The sequence below is a fragment of the Planococcus citri genome, chromosome 3 (assembly GCF_950023065.1).
Source record: "Planococcus citri chromosome 3, ihPlaCitr1.1, whole genome shotgun sequence".
In the NCBI taxonomy this organism is placed as follows: domain Eukaryota; kingdom Metazoa; phylum Arthropoda; class Insecta; order Hemiptera; family Pseudococcidae; genus Planococcus; species Planococcus citri.
Genome location: NC_088679.1, coordinates 9,187,226 through 9,211,013, shown reverse-complemented (window position 1 = coordinate 9,211,013; position 23,788 = coordinate 9,187,226). Strand labels below are relative to the sequence as shown.

At 34.8% G+C, this 23,788-nt stretch overlaps 2 protein-coding genes across 3 annotated transcripts in view; one reads left to right on the top strand and one right to left on the bottom strand.

The window, feature by feature from the left end:
- The window catches only part of LOC135840158 (neuroligin-4, X-linked-like), a 642,239-nt gene that overhangs the window by 55,101 nt on the left and 563,350 nt on the right, over positions 1-23,788 (bottom strand). For both annotated transcript variants that reach the window (XM_065356537.1, XM_065356536.1), the window contains exon 9: positions 7,932-8,083. In XM_065356537.1, the coding sequence (XP_065212609.1) occupies positions 7,932-8,083 (152 nt within the window). The remainder of the gene's footprint in view (positions 1-7,931; positions 8,084-23,788) is intronic.
- Positions 7,962-23,788, top strand: part of LOC135840164 (tyrosine-protein kinase Src64B-like) — a 69,896-nt gene continuing 54,069 nt past the window's right edge. The window contains exon 1 of the mRNA XM_065356548.1: positions 7,962-8,103. The gene's annotated coding sequence lies outside the window, so the exon portion shown is untranslated. The remainder of the gene's footprint in view (positions 8,104-23,788) is intronic.

Sequence of the window (23,788 nt, the reverse complement as noted above, 5' to 3'; positions counted from 1 at the left end):
GGGAATTTGAGGAACTACTCAAAATGCGCATTTTTTTGATCCCGATTTCCAAAATAAATTTTTGATGTAGGGATACGAAAATTTCCCGAAAAGTTTTCTTTATAGGTAATACCAACATGAAGAAAAATTTGAATAATACTCATATTACTTACGTCAAAAATTTTTGAAGCCAAAATCCAAAATTTGATGAAAAAGTATAAAGTGATTTTCTGTACAAGTTGTGACAATTGAAAACGTGGGAATGACATAGTTTTCAAATCAGAAACATTTTTGGTCAAAAATGAAGAGATTGACGGTGGGTAATTTTATTTGTTGAAAAAATATTTTGTAAATTGGGTTTCAAGGTCGTTTCAGAGTTCATTGCAAAAAATATAATTTTTGTATAACTTTTCAAAGTCATCGTAAATTCAACCTTTTTACTAGGTATTTAATATCATGAACATTTTGAAAATCCTATAATATTATAGGTAGATATTTATGTATTTGCATGCACGAAAAAAAAAATATATATTTTTCACGGACTAATTTGAATTCCATTTTTCGAAATAATTTTTTCAACAAATAAAAATCCCCACTGTCAATTTCCTCATTTTTGATTTGAAAATTATACCACTCCCGCATCTGCAATTGTCACAATTTGTGCAGAAAATCATTTTTTATTTTTTCTCAAAATTTTGGATTTTGGCTTCAAAGTTTTTTGACATATTGTACCTATTATTTAAAATTTTCAGATTTTTATGTTGGCATTACTTGGAGAAACTTTTCGAAAATTTTTCGTATCCCTGTATCGAAAATTTATTTTGGAAATCAGGATAGAAAAAATGCTCATTTTGAGCATAACGTCAATTTAAAAAAACATCAAAAAATACTACTGAGATTTCCGCTTGGAAACCGGCTCAAAATTCAAATGTAGGCTACGTTTACTCGTTAAACAGTTCCAGTATAAGCCACATCTCGTTTTTCAGCTGTCCGAATGAGCGAAAAACTCATTTTTGCGACACTTTCCAGTTTCCACGAAAGTAGTGAAATTACTACTATCATTTTTTAGTCGAAAAAATTATAATAACGTGGATTTTATCAGCCATGAGTGTAAAGGGCGTGAAGGCTCACTGGTTCAGCCCTGATAGCGAGGGAATTATTCGAACAGACAAGAAAAATTGTGACCCTGAATTGGAAAAGGATGCTTCGGGTGAAGAAGGGCATGAAATGAACTTTATAGGTTTTCTGATAGAAAATTTAACGCTGAATCGAATGGTAGGTATGCTCATTTTTGCCGTAGGTGGCTTTAAAATTGAAGGACCTGTGGTCAGAAGAAGTTGGAAAATTGTGACAACTCAATTTTGTTTTAAGTAGAGAAAACGCAGTTCAAAGTTTACCTTCTATGTTTCCATGAGCAAATACTTGAAAAATCAAAAATGTCAAATTGATGTAAAATTGTAGCAAATTTTATGCTGAATTCAATGACATGCTTGAAATTTTTGTGACTATGAAAATCACTTTTCAATGTCTCTTTGAAAGTAGAAAAAATAGCTCGAGTTGAGAATAAGATGCAAAATGAAAAAAAAAAATGTATGAATGAAAATATGTAATTAGAAAAGTTTGCATTGATTCAAGATTTAAATTACATTATGAAGAATAAATAAAATAATGAACGATATAGGTAGTTCCATTAGTGTAGGTAACCACAATGAGCTCACAATGATCGATTGGAAAGACTTTTTCTCTACCCTTTTTCTATTCAAAAATCAATATTATTTTTTTTAAATCAAAACTATTTAAATTTTGTCACGTTTTTTTAAGTTTTGATTTTTATGTACAAAAATACATAAGTATGGCCTACGTATACGTCATCGTCACCAACCGAAAGGTTTATCAGCTGCAATGCATTCTTCGATTTTTGATGAATTTTTACTAACCACCTATAGGGTCGAAAATGTAGAAAAATTAAAATTTCACCAAATTGAACTCGAAAGCAGGAATTTTTTATACCTACGCCAATCTCAACATTCCGGGTCATCGATTGAAAACGTCTTCGTTGTTTTTCAGCTTCAAGCGACTTCTCAAAATTTCCAGCTTTACCCATTTCTGTGCCTACGTGATTTACAAAAATTCACGAAAATTCAAAAATTACGTCAAGGCGCCAGATTCTTTTTTTTTGATGATGTATTTTTCTAGCGTGGAATGCGTAATGCGTACTCTTTCCATTCAATTTTGACCGGTTAAATATTACACCCGGGAAGTCTGTTGTAGGATACCTAAAACCTAACCCTATACATTATGTAAACCGAAATTTCAGATTTTCTACTTTTCATTATAATGCTATTGACCAACTTTAGATTTCTTCAAGTGCGAATTGGAATTTCACCGCGTTTAACCCTTTCGGCTATGAGACAAACTGACGGATAAAATTTGAAATGCTTTAAACTGAGTGAGGTCGGTTGCTGCCTAGAACTCAAAATTTGCTGGAAATCGCACATTCAGAAAATATTCATGTCACAAATGGCAATAAACCTTAAATTGACTATTTTTCGATTTATGACATCGAATAGCATTATAAATCAAATTCAAGCCTTCTGAGGCATCTGATATTTCAAGATGAAAATATTGATAACAAGCATTTTTGAAAATAGAAAAAAAGATGAGCTAAAATAAAATAAGTTAGAGTAAAAAAAGAAATATTTGAAGAAAAACAAGGCGTGCGACTTCAGATGGTTATTCAAACTGCAAATGTTTGAAGGTAATTGCTTGTGGGAGGATTAAAATTGACGGAAAAATCGTTGTGTTATAGAGAGCATTTTTTGAAATTTTGAAAACTTGTGTCACAATTCAACCTGAAAAGTATGACATCATTTTCATTTTCTGACACATTCATCTCTCTTGAGGTGATTTGCTTGGGTGAGTAAGTTACCTCATAAGATGACTCGGTGAACTTTTGCAAGCATTTGAATTTTATGATAGATAGGGGAAAGTCCCCTAAAAGTGCGCAGTCTCCTAATAGTGCGCAGCGCCATATCTCGCGATTGGCACCACTGAAAAATTCGTGAGGTAGCTCATTTGAAAGAGCGTGTTGTGACGATTATTTTGATGTATCATACAAGCCATTTGGCTAAATTTTACGCGTGCAAAGTCAAAAAATGTGAATTTTCAATTTCTGATGTAATTTTTTTTTGTGAAAAGTTAACAATTTGTATTGCTCTCGTTGAATTGCAAAAATTTATGAGATAACTTATATTATATCATTTTGTAGGGAATTTTATCCTCTTTAATATTGTTGTAAAAGTTTGAAAATTCATCCTTTCGTTTTCTTGAAAATAATTTTTAAAGAAATAGAGGATATTTTTGAACCATGGATTCCCAATAGTGCGCATCCTAGAAAATCTGTAAACACACTTGTGTTTTTCACTACCTGACTTTTGTTTTGATAGAATGGAGTGTTAAATACCTGTAAAAGGCTAAAGGGTGTTAGTTTTCAGTGAAGAAACATTCCTAAGAGTGAAAGAATACTTGAACAATGGGCTTTCTATGCAGAAACTAGCTCACACATAACCCCTACTCATAGTAAAACATATTTTCGCAATTTTTGTCAAGTACTCATGTTTTTTATATCTGTTCTCAGTGTTCTCGTGATAATGAAACGTATTATTGCGATTTTTGTCAAGAATTAATTTTTTTGAAGTAAATTTACACATCGCGCACTATTAGGAACCCTACTGCGCACTTTGAAGGAGCCCATGGCTCCTAATAGTGCGCATTTGACATTTTTTACTCTAGGTAGGATTTCTCAGTCAGTTATCAATGAAAAATTTTGAAACTCTGTAATTATGTAGCTGAATGATACAGCTACAACATATCAAAAAATCACGATCCTAGGTGTAAGAAGGTGATTTTTCTCAATCTTTTTTTTTCCCTATCTTTTCGTTGTGTGCATCGTCTTGGTGCGTTTAGCGACATATAGTCGCGTGTTGGCAACCCCTGTCGCATGTTGGCAACCCCTAGTCGCGTATTGGTTCGCGGAGCTAAAAGAGAAAGTGGCGAACCCGAGTATGGGTATGTGTGAAGCGCGAACCTGTGTACAGGTATAGATACATGTACGCTATCGGAGGGTGCATCTAATTATATTACCCATTGAAGTTTGGGTTGTTTTTTCTAAGAAGCAAGATGCTTCTTACTATACTGGCTTCTTAGCTCGCGCTTTCTTTCTCTCTCTTTCCTGTTTCTTTTCTCTCTCATACCTGTGTAACAGTTGGGAGTGTGCCTTGTTGGTTTTTGGTGTAAAGGCTTAATAACATTTAATCGTACATTTCGCATGTACTCTCTCTCTCTCTCTTTACTGTCTCTTTTCTCTCTCACACCTATGCAACTGGTTGAGAGTATGTCTTGTTGGCTTTTGCTGTGGTGACAGATACACATATACACATTCTTTCTACATTCCATTGCCGGTCCTTCTGGTGGTTAAATATATTACCGAAGGGTTAGTTTAGAGACCAGGGTGAGTGGGGGACAAAGGTTCTCCCACTCATTTGGTACAAACATGTACCAGCAACAGTTTTGGCAAAGCACAGAGATCTCAGTTGATGTAAGACTGTGCCATTGGTAAGGTGCCTGCTCGTGTGTGTCGTTGCTATTTACCTGGTCGCCTAAGCTATACCTGTTTCGGTGTTGTACTGTGTATTGTCGATTACGATTAATATTACGCGAATACGTAAATTAACCGTTAGAAAAGTGCTTGCGTGTGTTGTCGCTATTTATCTGGTCGCCTGAGATATACCTTCTCCGTGCTAAATTGTCGATTATAATTAATATTACGCAAATACGTAATTGCGGGTGTTGTCGCTATTTTTCTGGTCGCTTGAGATAAACCTGCTCCGTGCTATATTGCCGATTACGAATATTATTACGCGTATATGTAAAATATCGGATAGCTAAGTGCTTGCGCGTGTCCTGCCGTTTTCCTGGTTGCCTAACCTATACCTGCCCTGGTGCTGTATTTTGTATTGACGATTTTGATTCGTATCACGAGAATACGTAAGTTATCTTACTGAGTACACTGATACATGAATACTTGTTTTTGTTTAGCATATTATGACCTGCTTTAATTATTTGTGTGATACCTACGTGCATTGTAGGTACGATGCCCGTAGGTATGTTTTATTGCATTGCTTTAATTATCTCAGTGATATCTTGTTACATTGTAGGTACGATGTACATAGATATGTTTTATTGCATTAGCCCAATGATTATGATTAGTACAGTGATTATGTGATTATGATTAGTACAGTGGTCCCCAGTTATTACGCGCATTGAACGTTTTGTCAGTGAGTCTATACCCTGCGGGGGACTCATCGAGGTACCACTATGCAGTATGTGTGACGAGCCATACAGGCGACGATGTGGCCTCGCGGATAAATCTGGGTTCGGCAACTAAAGCGTCTGTGGTATGACATTACTAGTTGACCGTTAAGGATCATTCCGTTATACTGACACTGATGGGTGAACCACGGGTCAATTATTGGCACTCGGGTCCGAAGCATCCCCACAGTTGGTCCATGGCCGAGATGGCGTGGCCTGAGACGGTAGTCTTTTGGGTGGTTAATATCCAAATAGATTAATTACGGGTTTAATTATAAATGATAGATACAAGTCTTGCTTGGTAGATGAGTAGTACATGTGTGTACTCAAAAGCGATTATTTTTACAGGTCGCTTATTATCCAGCCAAGCCTAGCCATGCCAGAACTCCGGACCTGCAACCTCGATTATTTGATTGACTGACTATCGATAATTATTTAGATTTATTTAAATTTAATTAGATCGTATTGATCGAACCTTTTATATTTAATTAATTAATAAAGTCAATTACTTCGTATTGGCTATTTCCTGACTCGGATTTCATTTAATATTTTTATACTCGACGTATAGAGTGTCGGTTATTATTTTTACGCCCAAATTTCTAGTACCAAATTTCGTACTTCTTACATAGGTAACTTTGCGGCGGAATGACAGCGATTTTGGTACTAAGTGCGCACTATTGGGAGACTTTCCCCTACTGTGTCATAATACAGCCCTCAATCTGTTTGTCATAACGAGATAATAAAAATAAAATACGTACGTCATGTTGTGGAATTACTGGAATTACTTTTTAGAAGTCATCTTACAGATAATGAATTGATTGAGCGCAGTCTTTATGACACAGTATCCATCATAAAATTCAAATGCTTGCAAAAGTTTACCCAGTCATCTTCTGAGGCAACTTACTCACCCAAGCAAATTATCTCAAGAGAGATGTATGTGTCAGAAGATGAAAATGATACATATTTTTCAGATTTTCATTGAAAATTAGCGTTGAATTGTGACATGGGTTTTCAAAATTTTGAAAAATGCTCTCTATAACACAACGATTTTTTCATCAATTTTAATCCTCCCACAAGCAAACACCTTCAAACATTTACAGTTTGAATAACTATCTGAAGTCGCATGCCTTGTTTTTCTTCAATAATTTCTTTTTTTTACTCAAACTAATTTTATTTTAGTTCATCTTTTTTTCTATTTTCAAAAATGCTTGTTATCAATATTTTCATCTTGAAATATCAGATGCCTCAGAAGGCTTGATTTTGATTTATAATGCTATTCGGTGTCATAAATGGAATAATAGACAATTTAAGGTTTAATGCCATTTGTGACATGAATACTTTCTGAATGTGCGATTTCCAGAAAATTTTGAGTTCTAGGCAGCAACCGGCCTTACTCAGTTTAAAGCACTTCGAATTTTACCCGTCAGTTTGTCTCGTAGCCGAAAGGGTTAATATTACACCCGGGAAGTCTGTTTTAGGATACCTAACAACCTAACCCTACATATACATTTATGTAAACCGAAATGTCAGATTTTCTACTTCATTATAATGCTATTGACCAATTTTGGATTTCTTCAAGTGCGAATTGGAATTTCACCGCGTTTAATTTGCGCTGGCTAGCCATGGTATTGTATACAGTCGGTTGGTCTTCGTCTTGTATTAATTTCCTAGAATATTGCAATATGGTAAGGATGGTTCGACGAATGTACGTAATACTACACGTAGCTACGTATAAAAAAAATGTAGTTAGCGTTAGGCGCCAGTCTGTCCCAGAACTTGCTACTGTCTTTCTGAGAAATGAGGATAGGGACAAGAACCTGTATTCACACCGGGGGGGGGGGAGGGTGTAAGTTTCGTGTAACTACTATCCTATAGTGCATTGTGCATTGCTTTGCATTACATTACACTAGTGTAGACTGTATGTACGCCGATGGCCGATACCTATGCCCCACTCATGACAGTCGAGGTTGGTTTTCTTTTTCTTCTTTCGTCATTGGTCGAGTTCAAGATCTAGAAGAAGCATTCTTCGACTAATTGTAACTGTATTCGCCACAATTCGCCATCGCCATCATCACTCCATTCGGTTTTAGGTTTTAGCCATTTCATTTCAACGTTTCTATCATTCAGTGCAGTTGCTGTGTTTTCTCTCCGATCTTTCGTAATCTCGAAATTTCACGTACACTTTTGTTCGCAGTTCGGGTTCGCGTACGAAAAAATCTTCCCTACACGGTAGGTTCGTTTAAATTCATCCAGACATCGTAATCGTATTCGTTTTTGAATGATCATATCGATAAGAACACTGTAATAAGTTAGCTCCACTTTGTTTTCTTATCTGAAATACTCGCAAGTCGCAATCGTCGTCTCGTCTGAATTCGAATAGGTTGGGTTGTTATCATAGGGCTACGTTGTTCGTGTTTTTACAAATCGTTTTTCGCCTTCGTGTGTTAGTTTATTATTTTAAAAAGTGAATAATTAATCTATTCGAGTTCTTGAAATTGGTTGCATTTAAATTGATTGTATGCATGTAAAGTAATACTATAACAAATTGTAACTTCAATAATTAATCTGTTGCTCATATTTACCCAGATCTCGCGAAATTGCCGACGTATATCATAAAAGCTTCGGATAACGCGATTTCGGACTTGGTGAAGTTTCGTGGAAAGTGCGTTAGGGATTCGGTTAGTGGAGCTCCGAATACGTAGGGTAGTTCTTCGCCATGAACCGTGCCCATTCGCTGAAAAACAACATGAACAGGTAAATTTTATTCAATGTACTTGACTACTTACTATTACCGAGTTACATTATTTTAATACCTATTTATATATCTGGTATGTACTATGAACTATTATTCTACCTACGTATAAAATTTAGCTATTTTTATGGAATCGGTGGTAGGTTAAACCAAAATGTGTCCTTAAGTGTTCTCCCCTTAATACGTATTGCGTTTTTTCGCTGGGTGGAGGAGTTAAAGGAGCAACAAGTATCTACCCATAGTATGTATTTAAAAGTAAATTTCATCAGCAAATTTTCAATTTGAGAATTTTTAGATTTATTTTGTTATATTCGGATCTTAATGGGCATACATTTTGACCTCGACCTCGTCGAGGATGAGCAGTCCATTAAAAAGAGCGACACATGAATTGAATTGATGAGTTTTTCATTCAATTACCTACAGGTGTAAATTGGGCTACGCTAGGGATTCTGCGAATAGATTTTGACAACTTTTTGTCCTTGGCTAAAATCTTGAAGGTCAATTTTTTTCGATATTTTTCATATTTTTTATTGATTTGAAACTCGGAACTTTTTGGATTTCAGTGACATTTGGTCAGGAATCCATGATTATACCTATCAGGATACTTTATTTGGACATATCCTTGATATCCTTCATAAATTTCTTTCCCATTAACTATAAATACTTGCATCTTATTATTTCAATTTTTAAAAAAATTTGAAAAAATTGTCATCAAAAAATCTGTATCTACCTATCTAGTAAGTACCTACTTTTTGCTTATTTACATCACAAAAATCTTAAAAATACGCCTGAGAAAGAAGTGGTCTTTGTACCCAGCTGATTCGAATAATTTCGAAAAAATCCAAGTTTGTTTTTACAAAAAGCGAGGATTTACTTGTTTTTGAGATTTTGGGAAGTGTTCATGTAGAAGAAACTCAAATCGTACTTTTTTTTTCTCTCAAAAATGTCACCAATTCCATCATTTGATGAGATTTCAAAACGTCATTTTTATCTATTTGATGTACTTAGGTAATTCCCTCTAAATAAAAAATCATAATTTTCGACGAAATACCTACCTAGTAAAAAAGAAACGTAAAAAAAATACAAACAATGAGAAAATATAGGTACCACATCTGTGGGTGGCCCATGAATTGAATCATCCTGCAGCCTCAGTATTATCCACCACTGCATATATTCGATCTAACTCAAAGGGAATGTTAAGTAGGTACCCCGAAAAATTTTTTTTGGTCCCATAGCCTCCCCCTCCGCAGCCAGGGGAGCCAAAAAACGTTTTTTTTTTCAGTGGAAAAATTCTGCATCAGCTCGTGTTTGAGGTGAATTTTTTCAGTAAACGAATATCTACATATTAGAGCGGGAGAATAACGTAGAAAAGCGAGGGCGAAAAGGAAAAAATGGGCACATTAATTTTTTCTTCGGGAATGTGTTCAGATGAACCCCCCTGAACTACCAAAAAAATCCCGACCCTCCTACACCTGGAGCTAATTTTTTTAGGGGGCTAAAACCGGTTGCGATTGATGTTTTTTGCGTTTTACTCCGCAAATATTAGGTTTACGATAGAAAGTACCATAACAAAAAATGTTCCCCTTCAAATTCTCTACAATTTGATTATACGCTCGATACCATCCCTCAAAAGGGGTGTCTAAAAAAAGGGGTGGAAAGAGTAGGTGTTTCAAAAAAGGTCAGTCCAATAAATTGATCAAAGTTACCACTTAATATCATTCGTTTTCGTTTAAATTTTTTTTACAAAGTCTACTCACCCGACTATCAGTCACACTACCATTGATTGGTCTTCATCCCTCCCTGGGGGTTGGTGAGGAGGGGGTGCTAGATTTTTCAAGTAACACACAACTGAATCATATATTATTTGAAAAACGAATCTGGACATGCGATATATCGAATAGTATGTTTTCGAGGTCGCTGAATACGAATAACAACTTATTTTCTAGGTTCAACTCCTCAAAGCCCCTCTGTGCCCCAAAAAGGGGGTTAAAATTTTGAAAAATCGTGAAAAATCGAGTGATATATCGAGTATTGTATGCTTTCGAGGTCGCTGAGTACGAATATGAACTTATTTTTTGGGTCCCACCCCCTGATGACCCTCTGTGCCCTAACAAGGGGGCCAGAATTTCAAAAAATCAAAAAGTCAAGTGATATATCAAATGGAGTGTTTTTGAGGTCGCCAAGCTCAAATATGAACTTATTTTTTGTGTCCCGCCCCACAATGTCTCTCTGTGACACAGAAAAAGGGCCAAAATCAGAAATCATTCTGAAAATGCATCTCAAAAACACTGACTGGAGTAACTTTTGGAGGAAAAAGGGGTGAACACATTCCCGAAGAAAAAATTAATGTGCCAATGTTTTCCTTTTTAAAATCGCTATTTGCCTGGTCTATATATATATATGTAGTTAGAGGATACATAGGAATTCCTCCCTGAATTTTTTCAGACTTTTTCATCGTATAGGGGGAGAAAGGGGAACAAAAGAAAACTTTAAAGCTACCTACTTTTGGAATGGAAAAACTAACTTGATATACTGAAGCGATTTTTTCGTCAAACTAGGACGTAGGGCACCATAACAGGGGGTATGCTGGTCCGCCATTTTCTTGCGAGAATACCAGACCCCCGGCCTGAGCGTAGAAACTCCGAAGAACGTATATGCAATTTTTCATGTAAAAAAAAATGCAATTTTTTGGTTGTTCTTGGGTTTGGGTGAACTGTTGTGTAGTCTTAAATTAAAGATAATGTAATTTAATTACCTATCGATTGATGTTAAATTTTCATCTCAAAAATAACGATTTTATGAATACTTCTATTTTACTGATTTTTTCATACTAACTACGTACGTCATCTTCAAACTAAAAATACTCGAAATGTTCATTGAATACATACGTACGTGTTTTAATTAATCAAAATGTTCGGAATTTCGCCCTCTTTAAAATGATTGTTTTCCCAAAACTCTACCTATCACCGTTTAAAAGTTCTCGAAGTTTGAAGTTGCAAAATCACGAAATGTGCAATTTGGCAGCTAAAACTCTTGAGAGTCTTCATTCTAAGAAATATTCCAACTACCAAGTACCTACTAATCAAATGCTTTTCAAGTCCATTTTTGAATTCAAGTCGGGGCAAAAAATGAGGGTCTCCTAAAAATTATTTATACCCCCTTCCTCCTCTAAAGCAATTATGTTTTTTATTTTTTGAAAATTTAGGTGGAAAATGAGTTGTTTACAGAATAAACGTTTTCCACAAATTTTTTTCGAAAAGGAGCTTCGTCTTTGCTGATGCTCTAAAAGCACGACGCATGCGCATGTGTAAAAATCTAAATCCAGCATTTCGAGTCAACTCAAGACTAAAAATAAGTAAAAAAAATGAAATCATAAAAGAAAAGGTTTGAAGAGTAAACAATGAATCAGGGGTTGAACTCATAAAGTCATTGAACAATTATCAATCTTGACGATTTTTTTATTGATAGAAGGGAAGGAGAAGGGTCGAAAAGTAGCATTCATTTTAGTCCGGCATATGACAATAGGAGTAATTGCACCCCCCCCCCCCGCCGATCCTCCGGGACAACATTTTTCTTAAAGGGGACATCCTAAGGAACATTTTAATGCAAAGTTGCCAAAAAAAAAGTTGGTCTTACTTACAAAATGGCGGCCATTTTGATTGACAGGTCAGCCGAAATCGCAGATTTTGCGTTTTAACATAGGACTTGTACAAACTTTTTCAAACTTTACAAAGGTAGATCGAAAGATCATGCAAAAATTTATCACCTGTCAAAATTTCAAGTGCTAAAGTGCGTTTTTCGATTTTTGGTGAATTTTTGAAAATCGAATTTAGGCCAAAAATGAGGGAAAAAATCAAAATTTTACCAAATTGACCAAGAAAGCTGAAATTTGGGATATACCCTATTTTCAACATGCCAAAATTTCCCCAAAATGTTATCAAACCAAGATGGAGAGTCGAAATTCATTCTGCACACTAATTTCAATACGCTACGAAGTTGACTGCTGGTGAATTTCAAGTCTTTTTGGAGCCTCCAGCAACTTTTTGAAAGGTTGTATGAGGTTTTTTTGGAAAATTGAAATTTTCTAAAAGTAGCTGGAAGCTTCAAAACCATTTGAAACCACCATGTAGTCTGCGAAGTAAATTTCAGCTTGCAAACTCCATTTGATAAATTAATGTTTGGGAAATTTCAAGTTTCAAAAATCTACTGGAGGCTCCAGTAATTTTCAAAAAAGTCGCTGGAGGCCTTAAAATGACTTGAACCCGCCTGAAATCGTCTTAAGAGGGTGTTAAAATTGAAGTGTGGATTAAATTTCAGCTTTCCATCTCCATTTGATGAAATTTTGTGAAAATTTAAAGTTCCAAAAATCTGCTAGAGGCTCCAGTAATTTTCAAAAAAAGTCGCTGGTGGCCCTAAAATTACTTGAACCCACCTAAAGTCGTCTTCCGAGGGTGTTAAAATTGGAGTGTAGAGTAAATTTCAGCTTTCCATCTCCATTTGATGAAATTTTGTGAAAAATTAAAAGATTCAAAAATGTGATGGAGGTTTCAGGAATTTTCAAAAAGTCGCTGGAGCCTCCAAAACGACTTGAAATTCACCTGCAGTACTTCGTAGCGTATTGAAATTAGTTATTAGAATGAATTTTAGCTTTACAACTCCAATTTGATGGAATTTTGTGGGAATTTCGAGTTTCAAAAATCTGCTGGAGGCTTCAGAACTGCTCTAAACGGGTTGAAACCGTTTCCAATCGATTTGGCATGTCGAAAATAGGGTATATCCCAAATTTCAGATTTCTTGGTCAATTGGGTAAAATTTTGATTTTTTCCCTCATTTTCGGCCTAAATTTGATTTTCAAAAATTCACCAAAAATCAAAAAACGCACTTTAGCACTTGAAATTTTGACAGGTGATAAATTTTTGCATGATCTTTCGATCTACCTTTGTAAAGTTTGAAAAAGTTGGTGTAAGTCCTATGTTAAAACGCAAAATCTGCGATTTCGGCTGACCTGTCAATCAAAATGGCCGCCATTTTGTAAGTAAGGCCAACTTTTTTTTTGGCAACTTTGCATTAAAATGTTCCTTAGGATGTCCCCTTTAAGAAAAATGTTGTCCCGGAGGATCGGCGGGGGGGGGGGGGGGTGCAATTACTCCTATTGTCATATGCCGGACTATTTTGCCTCGAGTTCGTTTCAGCTCTCTCAACTGCTTTCTCTCTAGACTCCCCGAGTATATTTCTCTCACTGTCACAATACGTTACTCTGTAATCTTTTTTTTCTTCTTGTTTTTTTCGTACCTATATACATAATCATCCCAACCAAAAGAAATAACCGCGAAGCACACAGGATATCGAATCCATACCGAAATCCTTCTAAATTACACAAAATAATGAAATCAGATCGATATTTAGCCTCACTAAACCAGCGTAAAAATTTCGTATCAGTATTTTTTCCAAAGGTTTCCTATTCATGCGATTTGATCTTTGAGCTATGGTCGGCCAGCAATCCATTCATATTGTTTTAATGGAGCTCGAAGCTCGTTGCAATAAAACAATGCATTCATCCGTGGAGAATTGCCGCCGTCGCCGCCCTCAAAAAAAAAGAAATAAAAAAAGCATAACCGCCGCTGTTAAATCCTTTGGGCGAACAGGAACAGCTATAGTACAGCAGCAACGTAGCAGCGCGAAAAAAAAGAGGCAAAAAAATTCGCCATAAAGGGAAACACAAACGTAAGGAATTAATTTTCAAGAGTTAAATATTTTAAAACAAATAGCCTACTCGTTTATCGCAGAAACAGGGATACGGTGGCTAAATTAATTTGTTAGATTATCCGATAAGGTAATTCGTTGGATGGTGTTTTACAACGCTACGTCGAGCCTATGTAGGTACCTTATATTATACCTATATATACGGTGTGTATATTGTGTGTATAGTATAGTGTAGTATATTTGTAATACGGCAAATATTTTATTTTCGCGTTTGAAAAATAATCCTCGTTACACGTTTTAATTCTTTGTACGAGCCGAGTAATTTTTCAATTAGAATTTTGTAAATGGAGAGGAGAAAAATCGTTGTACTTTGTAACACGAAGGGCGGCCAAATAGCTCGGCACAACGATAAAAAAAATTTCAAATATTATTTTTCGCTCAGTTTTTCATTTTTTTCTCTCTCTCTCGGTTCACATGTACATACTACGAGTACTACATTGAAAACGAAAACGATCCAACGAGGAAGGAGATAGAGGTGTGTTTTATATCAAGTGGATAAACACACGACAAATACGGCGACGACATTAATAACTATCAAATATTCTACGCTAAAGCCTACACATAGGGTTGTCTGTATAGTGTATCTCTACACACTGTATACGAGTAACTGTACATCTACATTCTACAATGTATTGTACATGCATATATACGATAAATAATCGCATTTCACGCGCCGGACGCCCGCAACCGTATATATGTCAACATTTTCAAAACCACGTACGCGATTAATTCGTGTGAACATCGAAGTATAGCCTACTACAGTACATGGTTCTGTGTCGAGCATTACACTCGAGCGAGGAAATGAAATGTTATGGTGAGAGGCAGAGTAAAGGAAAATGCGAGTAAAAGCCTATTTTTCCGTTTTTGAAGTAATTTTGTTGATCTTTTTTTAAAACTTCCCATGGCTGGATATGGAGGTAGTCTAGTTTGCGGTTTTGAAGAATTTTCTGCAAAAGAGACAAAGGGTATTCACAGGTAAGAGAGTCGAAATGGCCCTGTTGGCTGTTCCCAGGTTTGGAAAATTACGATAGATTATTGTTGGGTACTTCCAAAAAAAAAACTCCTGATTTTGGCTAAAATGTTCAAAAAATCCTTCCTGCTATTGCCAATTTGTTTTTTGTCAAATTATCGTCAAAATTCATTATTTTCGTAGTCGTAAAAAAAACTGTTTTTTTGTCAAAATAAATGAATTATCGTAGGAAAAAATTTCCGATTTTAACCAAAATTTTCAAAACTGCTGCTTTTTGTTAAAATTGTCAGAAACAACAAGTTCTACTTTTTTGACAAAATATTGGTTGGCAAAGAACTTTTTTTGACAAGTTATCCAAAAAATTATGTTTTATGCTGAAATGGTCAATAAAATCTTGTTGTTAGTCGAAATAATCTAGAAGTGCAGCTTTTGCAGAAATTTTCAAAAAGCACTAACTTTTGTCAAAATTTGTCCAAAGAAGTAAAATGTGCTGCTTTTTCCTTTTTTAAAATCAATCTTCGTAATTTTATATTTTCCTTTCGATTTCATTTTCTATTCATTTTTTCTAGTTCTCTTTAAAAATATAAAAATTCTGATCCGAAGAAAATGTGCAATTATATCTGTAAATAAATAATACCTATGTTTATCACATCCAGGTATAGAGATAAGATGCAGGACGTAATTTTTTCTCAGAATATTCAGTATGTGTAAAGAACCTTCAAAAATGCTAAAAAATCAGGCTTGTTAACCAGTTTTTAACCATTAACCATAACCAAAAATGAACCAGAAAAAAAATTAACTGGTAAGTTAACTGGAAAAAAAATTAACCTTAACCCTTAAAGATCCCTGCTAATCCTGAGATGTTGTGTAAAAATGCTTTCAATTTCTTGAATTAGATCATCACTAGCATCACTTTAACCCACAGTTCACCCCCCAGCCCCTTAAAGCCGTCTCGTAAAAGAGGTACCAATTTTTTCAATTATCCTCAGAAACTGAGGAAGCCAAAACCTCAATGAGGTCAATCATGGAACTGAATGATAAAGTATCATTAGATGTACTGAATGAGTGAAAGCATAATCCCAATTCTCATGATTGGAAACAACAACTTCTGCTCATGCAATTTTCATGGTGTAGAACGTCACCATCTAGGTATTGTTGAGGAGAGGTTGTGACCTCTTCATGAATGCTTGACTGTTATGAAATGCCAAAGATCAACAATCCTACTGCTACTAACTTTTGCGAGATGTAACTATTTGGTGACAAATATCGAGAAAGAATATCCACGGATTGATAAACGGATTTCCTGGGTGGATTGTAGATTTTCTGAGCGTCGGTCTGTTCAAAAGCATTTGTGTTCCTTTCAACTTTTTTTTCTGTCATTTCAAGCCTAAACTTGATAATATCTCCATATTATGTGCTCTGCGTATGCATGCTCTTGTTTTTTCGGGTTTTTATCGAGACAAGCGTATCAAATTTTCAAAAAATCGCTCTGGTCCACCCTGCACACACCTTTCATGATTTCATTTTGTGAAAGCTCTACCATCAATATGTTCATCCAAAAATGGAATATGGGTCCCTGTATTTTATCCCAACTTTTTTCAAAATTTGCCCCCCCCCCAAAAGGGGTGGGGTGTTCTTTGGGATTATGCTTTCACTCATTCATCTAATGATACTTTATCATTCAGTTCCATGATTGACCTCATTGGGGTTTTTGCTTCCTCGGTTTTTGAGGATAATTGAAAAAATCGGTACCTCTTTTACGAGACGGCTTTAAGGGGCTGGGGGGTGAACTGTGGGTTAAAGTGATGCTTGTGATGATCTAATTCAGGAAATTGAAAGCATTTTTACACAACATCTCAGGATTAGCAGGGGTCTTTAAAAGTTAATCACAAAAAATGTGTTTTTTGAAACATCATTAACCATAACCATAACCGTTCTCTGAGATCAAAATAAACCGTATTTTAAAGTGAAGTTTTTAAATTTATTTTTAACATGTGTGTTTTTCAATGTGATTTGTAGTGGTTTGAAATTTCAATCAAAAAAATGATCAAAATATGAAATTGAAAAACGTGAATAGAAACTTCAGAAAATTTGAAACCATACATGCATCATACTCATTAGTCATTAAACTATTAAGGCTCGATCTTGAATGATATTTCAATAATATACCTAATAAAAAATTGTTTCTTGAAAAAATTGTTGAATTTTGAATTCAAATGTTACCAGTTTTTCAATTTTCAAACTTTAAAATTTCAAACTCAGAAAAAGTTTAAAAAATTTCCAACTGTAATTTCAACCATTACTTAACTGAAATTTTAACCTCAACTGGAAAAAAACATCTTGCGCAGTTCGCAAGATCAACCGACTTTGCTCTAAATAACCCCCAGCAATTTACCAACATTTACCTCAGTAATTTACCAGACATTACCTCAAAATTTACCATATTTTTTTATGGCGAAGCACCTTCAATACACGACTAAAATAATGAAGAATAAAAAAAAACAGAATTCGGAGCTAAACATCATGGATCTGAATTAATGCATACGAGAAGTTTGAAATTAAATTATAATTATAATACAAAACTGAGTAAAGGAAGTGTGAGGATTCAAATTCCTAAAACGGGAAATGTCTGTAATAGGCCACTATTATTTGTATCTTGAACGTAATTTACAACGTACTTCCATTTTTTTGCGATCAATCAGTAAGGTACGTAATTAAAAATTCTCTTTATGAAAACTGAAAAAAAAATAACATCTTCATTCATTCATTCAAAATTTTAAACATAAACGAGTATGTAAAATCTAACAGGGGTAGTCTGTAATGAAAACGTTTGAAATTGAAAATTTTTACTCTTCATTGATTGCAAATTTTTCGTAAAAACGTTAAAAACGCGATTTTGAATTTTTTTGGAAATGGTTTTTGGGAATTTGGGGCCCAAGGGTGGCCCCAAATAAAATTTTTGTTAGAACCAAAATGTAGAAAAATGTTCAAGAAACAACTTTTATCACGTTATTTTTCTTGTTGGAACGATATTCAAGGTGGCAGGGGAGTTTTTGATGTGGGGGGGGGGCTCAAGAAAGGGGGAGGGGTAGAGATTGGAATACGAGCTAGATTCACTTGTTTCAATGTGAAAAGCAATAATCAATCATAAAATCGCATTCGAATCCTAAATCGACTGTATTTTCAATTAAAATAGCAAAAAAACGCCGATTCGCGACTTTTCAAACGAAACTGGGTGGGGTTAGCGGGGGTCAAATCAAAAAACCAATTACGTCATTCGATTCGTCATCTCAAATCGCAACTTTTGAGTGCTACCCGTTTTCGAAAAAAATGGTTATTGCTACTTTTAAATTCGAAAAACAGCGTTTTTTTCCAAAATGACCCTACTTTGGGGGGCCACAGTTCCACCGCAGGGGCACGTGGGGGGCTGAAAATTTTTTGGGGGTCATTTCAACTCAAAATCTCCAACATACTTCAATTTCAGCGAAATCGAAGACTATAAATTTTTTCCGCTCCACCCTAATCTATACCGTGACACGGGGTAATTTCGGCCACTTTTCGGGGTTTTTTCTCCACAGACCCTGCAATTTTGGGGAAGGGGGGCTGAAAATTCAAACTTAAGATACTTCTAACACCTATTAATGAATGACGTTGTTACATTTTACTCACCTCAATTACTCTGCTCCTGACATTGATTTGAATAGTGGCCGGAATTACCCCTCAAAACGGGGGAATTCCGGCCACCTTACTGTTTTTTCGAATAATTGAAAAAATGATACCACCATCTTACTGGAAATTTAATTTCCAACAAAAAGGTATCATCACTTTTTGCCTATCTTCAATCCCATGGACGCTATTGTCGCTATTCAAAGAATTCTTGACTTCATTTTTTTTTTTAGGAAAATTTTTTCATTTTTTCTTGAAATTGATATTTCTCCTCCAGTTTTGAAGATACCAAAAATATTCCAAGAACCTTTTTTGTAGGAAATTAAATTTCCTACAAAATGGTTTTTACACATTTTCGATATCTTCAAAATTGAAAGAGCTGAGAAGAAAAAAAGGAAAAAAATGTACAAAATCTTACTATGACTTTTTTATAAAGAATAGCCGTAAAAATCGCAAAAGTCAATTAATCGGGATGTTTTTTTCGCTAAAAGTTACTAGAATATTGGGCGTTCAACTGTACCTCCTTCATTTATTCCAAAACTTTTTTCAAAATATATTCCCAAACAAAGTTATTTCCATTATCTAAATTATCAAAATATGAACATCAAAACATCATGATCCATAGAATGTATAAATAAAATAGATTTGGTCATCATAGCACATAGATATACTATTTAAGATCTCCTCTTTCGATTGCGACCTGTGGCAAGTTCGTAACACCAACAGTAGGAGCTCTAGTGCAAGAATTAGTTGGAAAAACAGGAATGGCCGGAATTACCCCGGGTGTCCGAAATTACCCCAGATGACGGTATATCACACTATCAGTTCGCTGACTTCGCTTCACTTCGATTTTTTCACCGGCATAATAAAGTTTGTTCTTTTTGCTACAATTTCTACAACAATTTGTAGTAGTGTTATGTAAAATACAGAATTATTTACTACCACTTCTACAAAATCCTGCAATATTGTGGAAAATTGCAGGAAGTTGCAGCAAATAAAACGAAACGAACCTCTTGATTAATTATTTGAATTAGTGAATTACTCGCAACATAAGTATGTTTATTCCTTATTGTTTGAATAATTTTGACCAAAGAGGCTAGAGGCATACTATCATACTGCGTTCGATATATTTTTACTTGCATAGCGATGTAGGATTGTAGGTGGCTAAAGTCATTCATTATTTTTATCTAATTTTATTACTTTGCCAAATTGATGGTGATCGTGATCGAATTTACTCATAACGCATCAAAATGTTTCTCTTTCTTTTTTTGTATTTACATAAGCTTATTGTGTTAAGAATGGACGTAAAGTTATCAATTTTTCGATACCGCTTATTGATTTTTGCATTGCTAAGTTCAAAATTTAATAAAGATTAAAGATTTAAAGATTCGGTTTCGGCACAAGTGCAAGATTTGCGGCTGATGAAGGCGGAGCTTATCGAAACGCGAAGGAAAGGAATTGGCCAATCAGAGGGTGGCATAACTCCGCTTTAGCAATCGCATGTACAGAATGGATAAATGCAAAAAGCACCACAGCAATTTACTAAAATTTACCAATTTACCAAAAATTACCCCAGTAATTTAAATTTTCGACCAACTTTAATTACGAGTAATTCACCAAAAATAACTAATCATTTTATTTACTAAAAATTAATATTAATTCGCCAAAAAAAAAAAAAATTATCAAAAGTTACTGGCTGTTTACCAAAAACTTAATGTTTTTTGTTAAAACAAAAATTACACTAGAAATTTTTAAAAAATTTTGATTTTTTGTGTCAAAAAAATTTTGGACGAATAAAATTAACAAAATATTAACAAAAAAATCGACAAAAAAATTTCACCTCTTGACTCGCGCCCCTGTCAAGCCAAATTTGGATCAAGTTAGTCAATTTATTTTATGGTTTGTAATTATTTCCATTGAAAAACATAAATTGTATAAGTTATCATTCGGCTATTTTTGGAATTACTTTTTTCATTCACTTTCATGAGACGTTGACCAGATTTTTTTAAAAATCGCGTAAATTACCTCTTGATTTTGGGACAATAATCTGATTTTTAACTAATCCGTGATCTAAAATGAATTTTAAATGACTTTTTAGTACAATTTTGGGATTTTATTCAAAGTTTTTGAATTTTGGTAAGATTTCTTGAACACGTGTGTATGGTACTTGAAAATTGAAATGGAAATTTGTATTTTTTGTAATTAGGTACTGATTTTCAGTTACAAATTCTGAACCAATTCTTGGGTAATTTGCCCATTCTTGGTAACTTTTTGTAAGTTGGACTTGCGAAATTTTCATTTTCAAGGTTTTTTCCAACAAGCATTGTGGATACCTGTTTAAATTTAAAAGAATGTGAGAATTGTAACTGAATTGCCGGATCTCAATTTGAAGTTTTTTGGCATTTTTTTATTAACAGAGCTCATGATTACAATCCTTGCTAACTTCAGTAGGTAAGCATTGTGACAACCTTTAGAACATGTTTTTTAGGGTGAAATTTGACGTTTGACATTTTTTGTTCTCTTACATTTTTTGCATATTTCGCATAATTTTGCAAAAAAAAAAAAAGGCGAAAACGCATACTTTTCAGGTTTTTTTTGCAAATATGAGGCTTTTGCAGACACAATTTCAAATTTACGGATTGATGGAAGAAAGTACTTACTTGTATATGAAGACACATTTTGACGAAAACAGTTTTTGTGCCCAACCCTTCAATCCGAAGCAGTGGTGGTTTAAAGTTTTCTTTTGTAAATTTTACCCCCACCACTACGATAAAAAATGTTGAAAAAAATCGTATTGAAAGGCCGAGGCTTCCCCTACACATTCCACGTGGGGTACCAAAATTTTATTCTGACAAACGAATTTTTTGGATAACTTGTCAAAAAAAGTGTTTGCCTACAATATTTTGTCAAAAAAGTAGAACTTGTTGACAATTTTGACTTTACAATAATTTATTTATTTTGACAAAAAAACAAGGTGGTTTGAGATGGACTTTGCTGAGAGAGGATCATACGAGTACAATGAAGTAGCCTTGCTGTAGTCGAATATTTGATGATTACAAAACTGCTCTAATTCTCATTGTATTTCGCTAAAACTAGCATCAAGAAATTCGTTTAGCTTTGCGTTGCATTCATCAATAAAAATCAAACTTATGCAACGTGATTCGTGTTAACTTCCAATCCAACGAGGGGCTCGAGCGGTAGAAAAAAATCAGTACTCGAAGGCGCGTGAAATTACAATTAAAAATTTCTGTTTTTTGCCTCGATCGTCGTCGTTTTTCCTCCTCATAAGTCTCCCTTCTTTCGTTTAAAAGCCATTTTCTCGGTATAATGGTTCAACATCGGCACTGTCAATATTGACAAGAGTTGAACTAGTGTGGTAGAAAACAGATGCGGGGGTTCGAGGTGCGGGTAAGACGGTGGAACGTGTATACCAACCAAGGTGCAATTTAATATCGCGCGCCAACGGCTGCTTTGGCATTTTTATTGGAATTTCGCGAAAGAGTGAATTTTCTCTATTTTTCCGTTTGCTTTTAATCTATTTTTTTTTTCGCTTTTGCCGAAACGCACGCACGCACAAACCCGACACGAGAAGAGAAAAGAGGAGAGGCTGATGGTGATGGTATTTGGCTTTGGTTCTGCTGTGAGCTAGAGATGTTTTATAGTTGGTCGCCGTGCTGTCTTTTCTGCTCTTTAATGCATTATTCTTTGAGTTTCGTGCCTCAGACGACGCGACATGCGACGTTTTCTACTCTCTTTTAGCAGCGACAAAGTACGTTATTTTATACTCGTAAATTTACTCTCACGATAAAGCAAAGGAGAGAGCCGGAAAAGGGATGCAGAGTCGCCTCATCGCTTGTCGCTTCTGCGATGACATCGCGTCATAATAATCAACAACATTTCGCCCAAACGAAGCAATTATTTCGCTATGTGTCTTCTGCGCTCAATTTTGCTATCGTTGTCGTTATGTACGACGAGCAGTATTACGCGAATAAATTCTACGATGAGTCTCGTGTAGTACAATAAGCATTATGCCAAAAGTTTGTAGAGTATATAGAAATTTTCCAACAAAGTAAGAGTATTTATACAAAAAGATGACATTTTCAAAGCAGAAGGGGAAAATGCCACAATACCAGTCTGGTGTTGGTACATCTACGTATACATATTGATTATTTGTAATTTTCGTCACAAAGTTTTCAACAAATTTGCTTGTTTTATTTGGCTGGCGTGAAATTGAATGAAATTGATGTTTCCGGAAATGAAGAAAGGTTGAAACGTGATTAGATTTGTTTTGCGATATTCGTCTTGTATGCAGTTGTTACTTATAGTTGCTTAGTTGGTATCTAAGTCAAGTCGTTACTTTGCAGATTTGACAATGAAGCAAATGTGCAATTGGAAAAAAAATTGAGGGAAAAGGGATAACGAAATCGAAGAGCATCAATCTAATTAGATACCTACATTTGAATTGTGCGATAGGTACGTCGTGATTGAGATTCTCTTTTGTCATCCACGGGAGGCTTAAATCCTCAAAAAATGCTTTGAATTCAAAATTAACCACTTCGAAATTTCCATACAATTCCTCAAATTCTAAAGAAAGAGTAGAAAAAAAGAACGTGTATAAATGTAGGTTTGGTTTATATTTTGACTGACTCGTCAATGAAGTACAAAAAGAATCGTAGCTAAAAGATTCTAAGGGTAGCGATAGAAAGAACGACGAGACAAGTTGAATTAAGATTATTATTAGAACTCAATATGGCACTAACAATAAGTTGTGGACAGTAGAACATCCAATTGATTTAAAATTAATTAGGTCATGGTGCACTTCGTTCCATTTTATGAAACTATTAAAACTATAATAATGCAAAATGTAGATCTAGATCTCAGTGGACGAAGAAGAAGAGAGGAAATAGGTACACCATTAATATTTAATATACCGAAATATAACTTCTATTTAGTGTTTGTGCATAAATTCTAATCTATTGATTTGTACTCATTTGCAAGTCGTGTAGTCTTTTTTCCTTTTTTTTTTCATTTTTTTTATTAGGCATGCAATTTTTTTTGGCATGAATTCCGGTTTAACAAAACAAATTGCCTTTATAAAATATATATATATACGCGAGTATAAAAGCATAATACCTCGACTAGTGGTAGCAATGTTATACCCTGGTATAATTTGTTGCATTTATAGAGCGAAATAGATACCTACACAGCTCGGGTGCGAAATTTATAGCCGCCAAAAATGGGTCTGTAAATTTCGTGTTATTTTACACAGGCTCTCGCCTTTTTTTCTT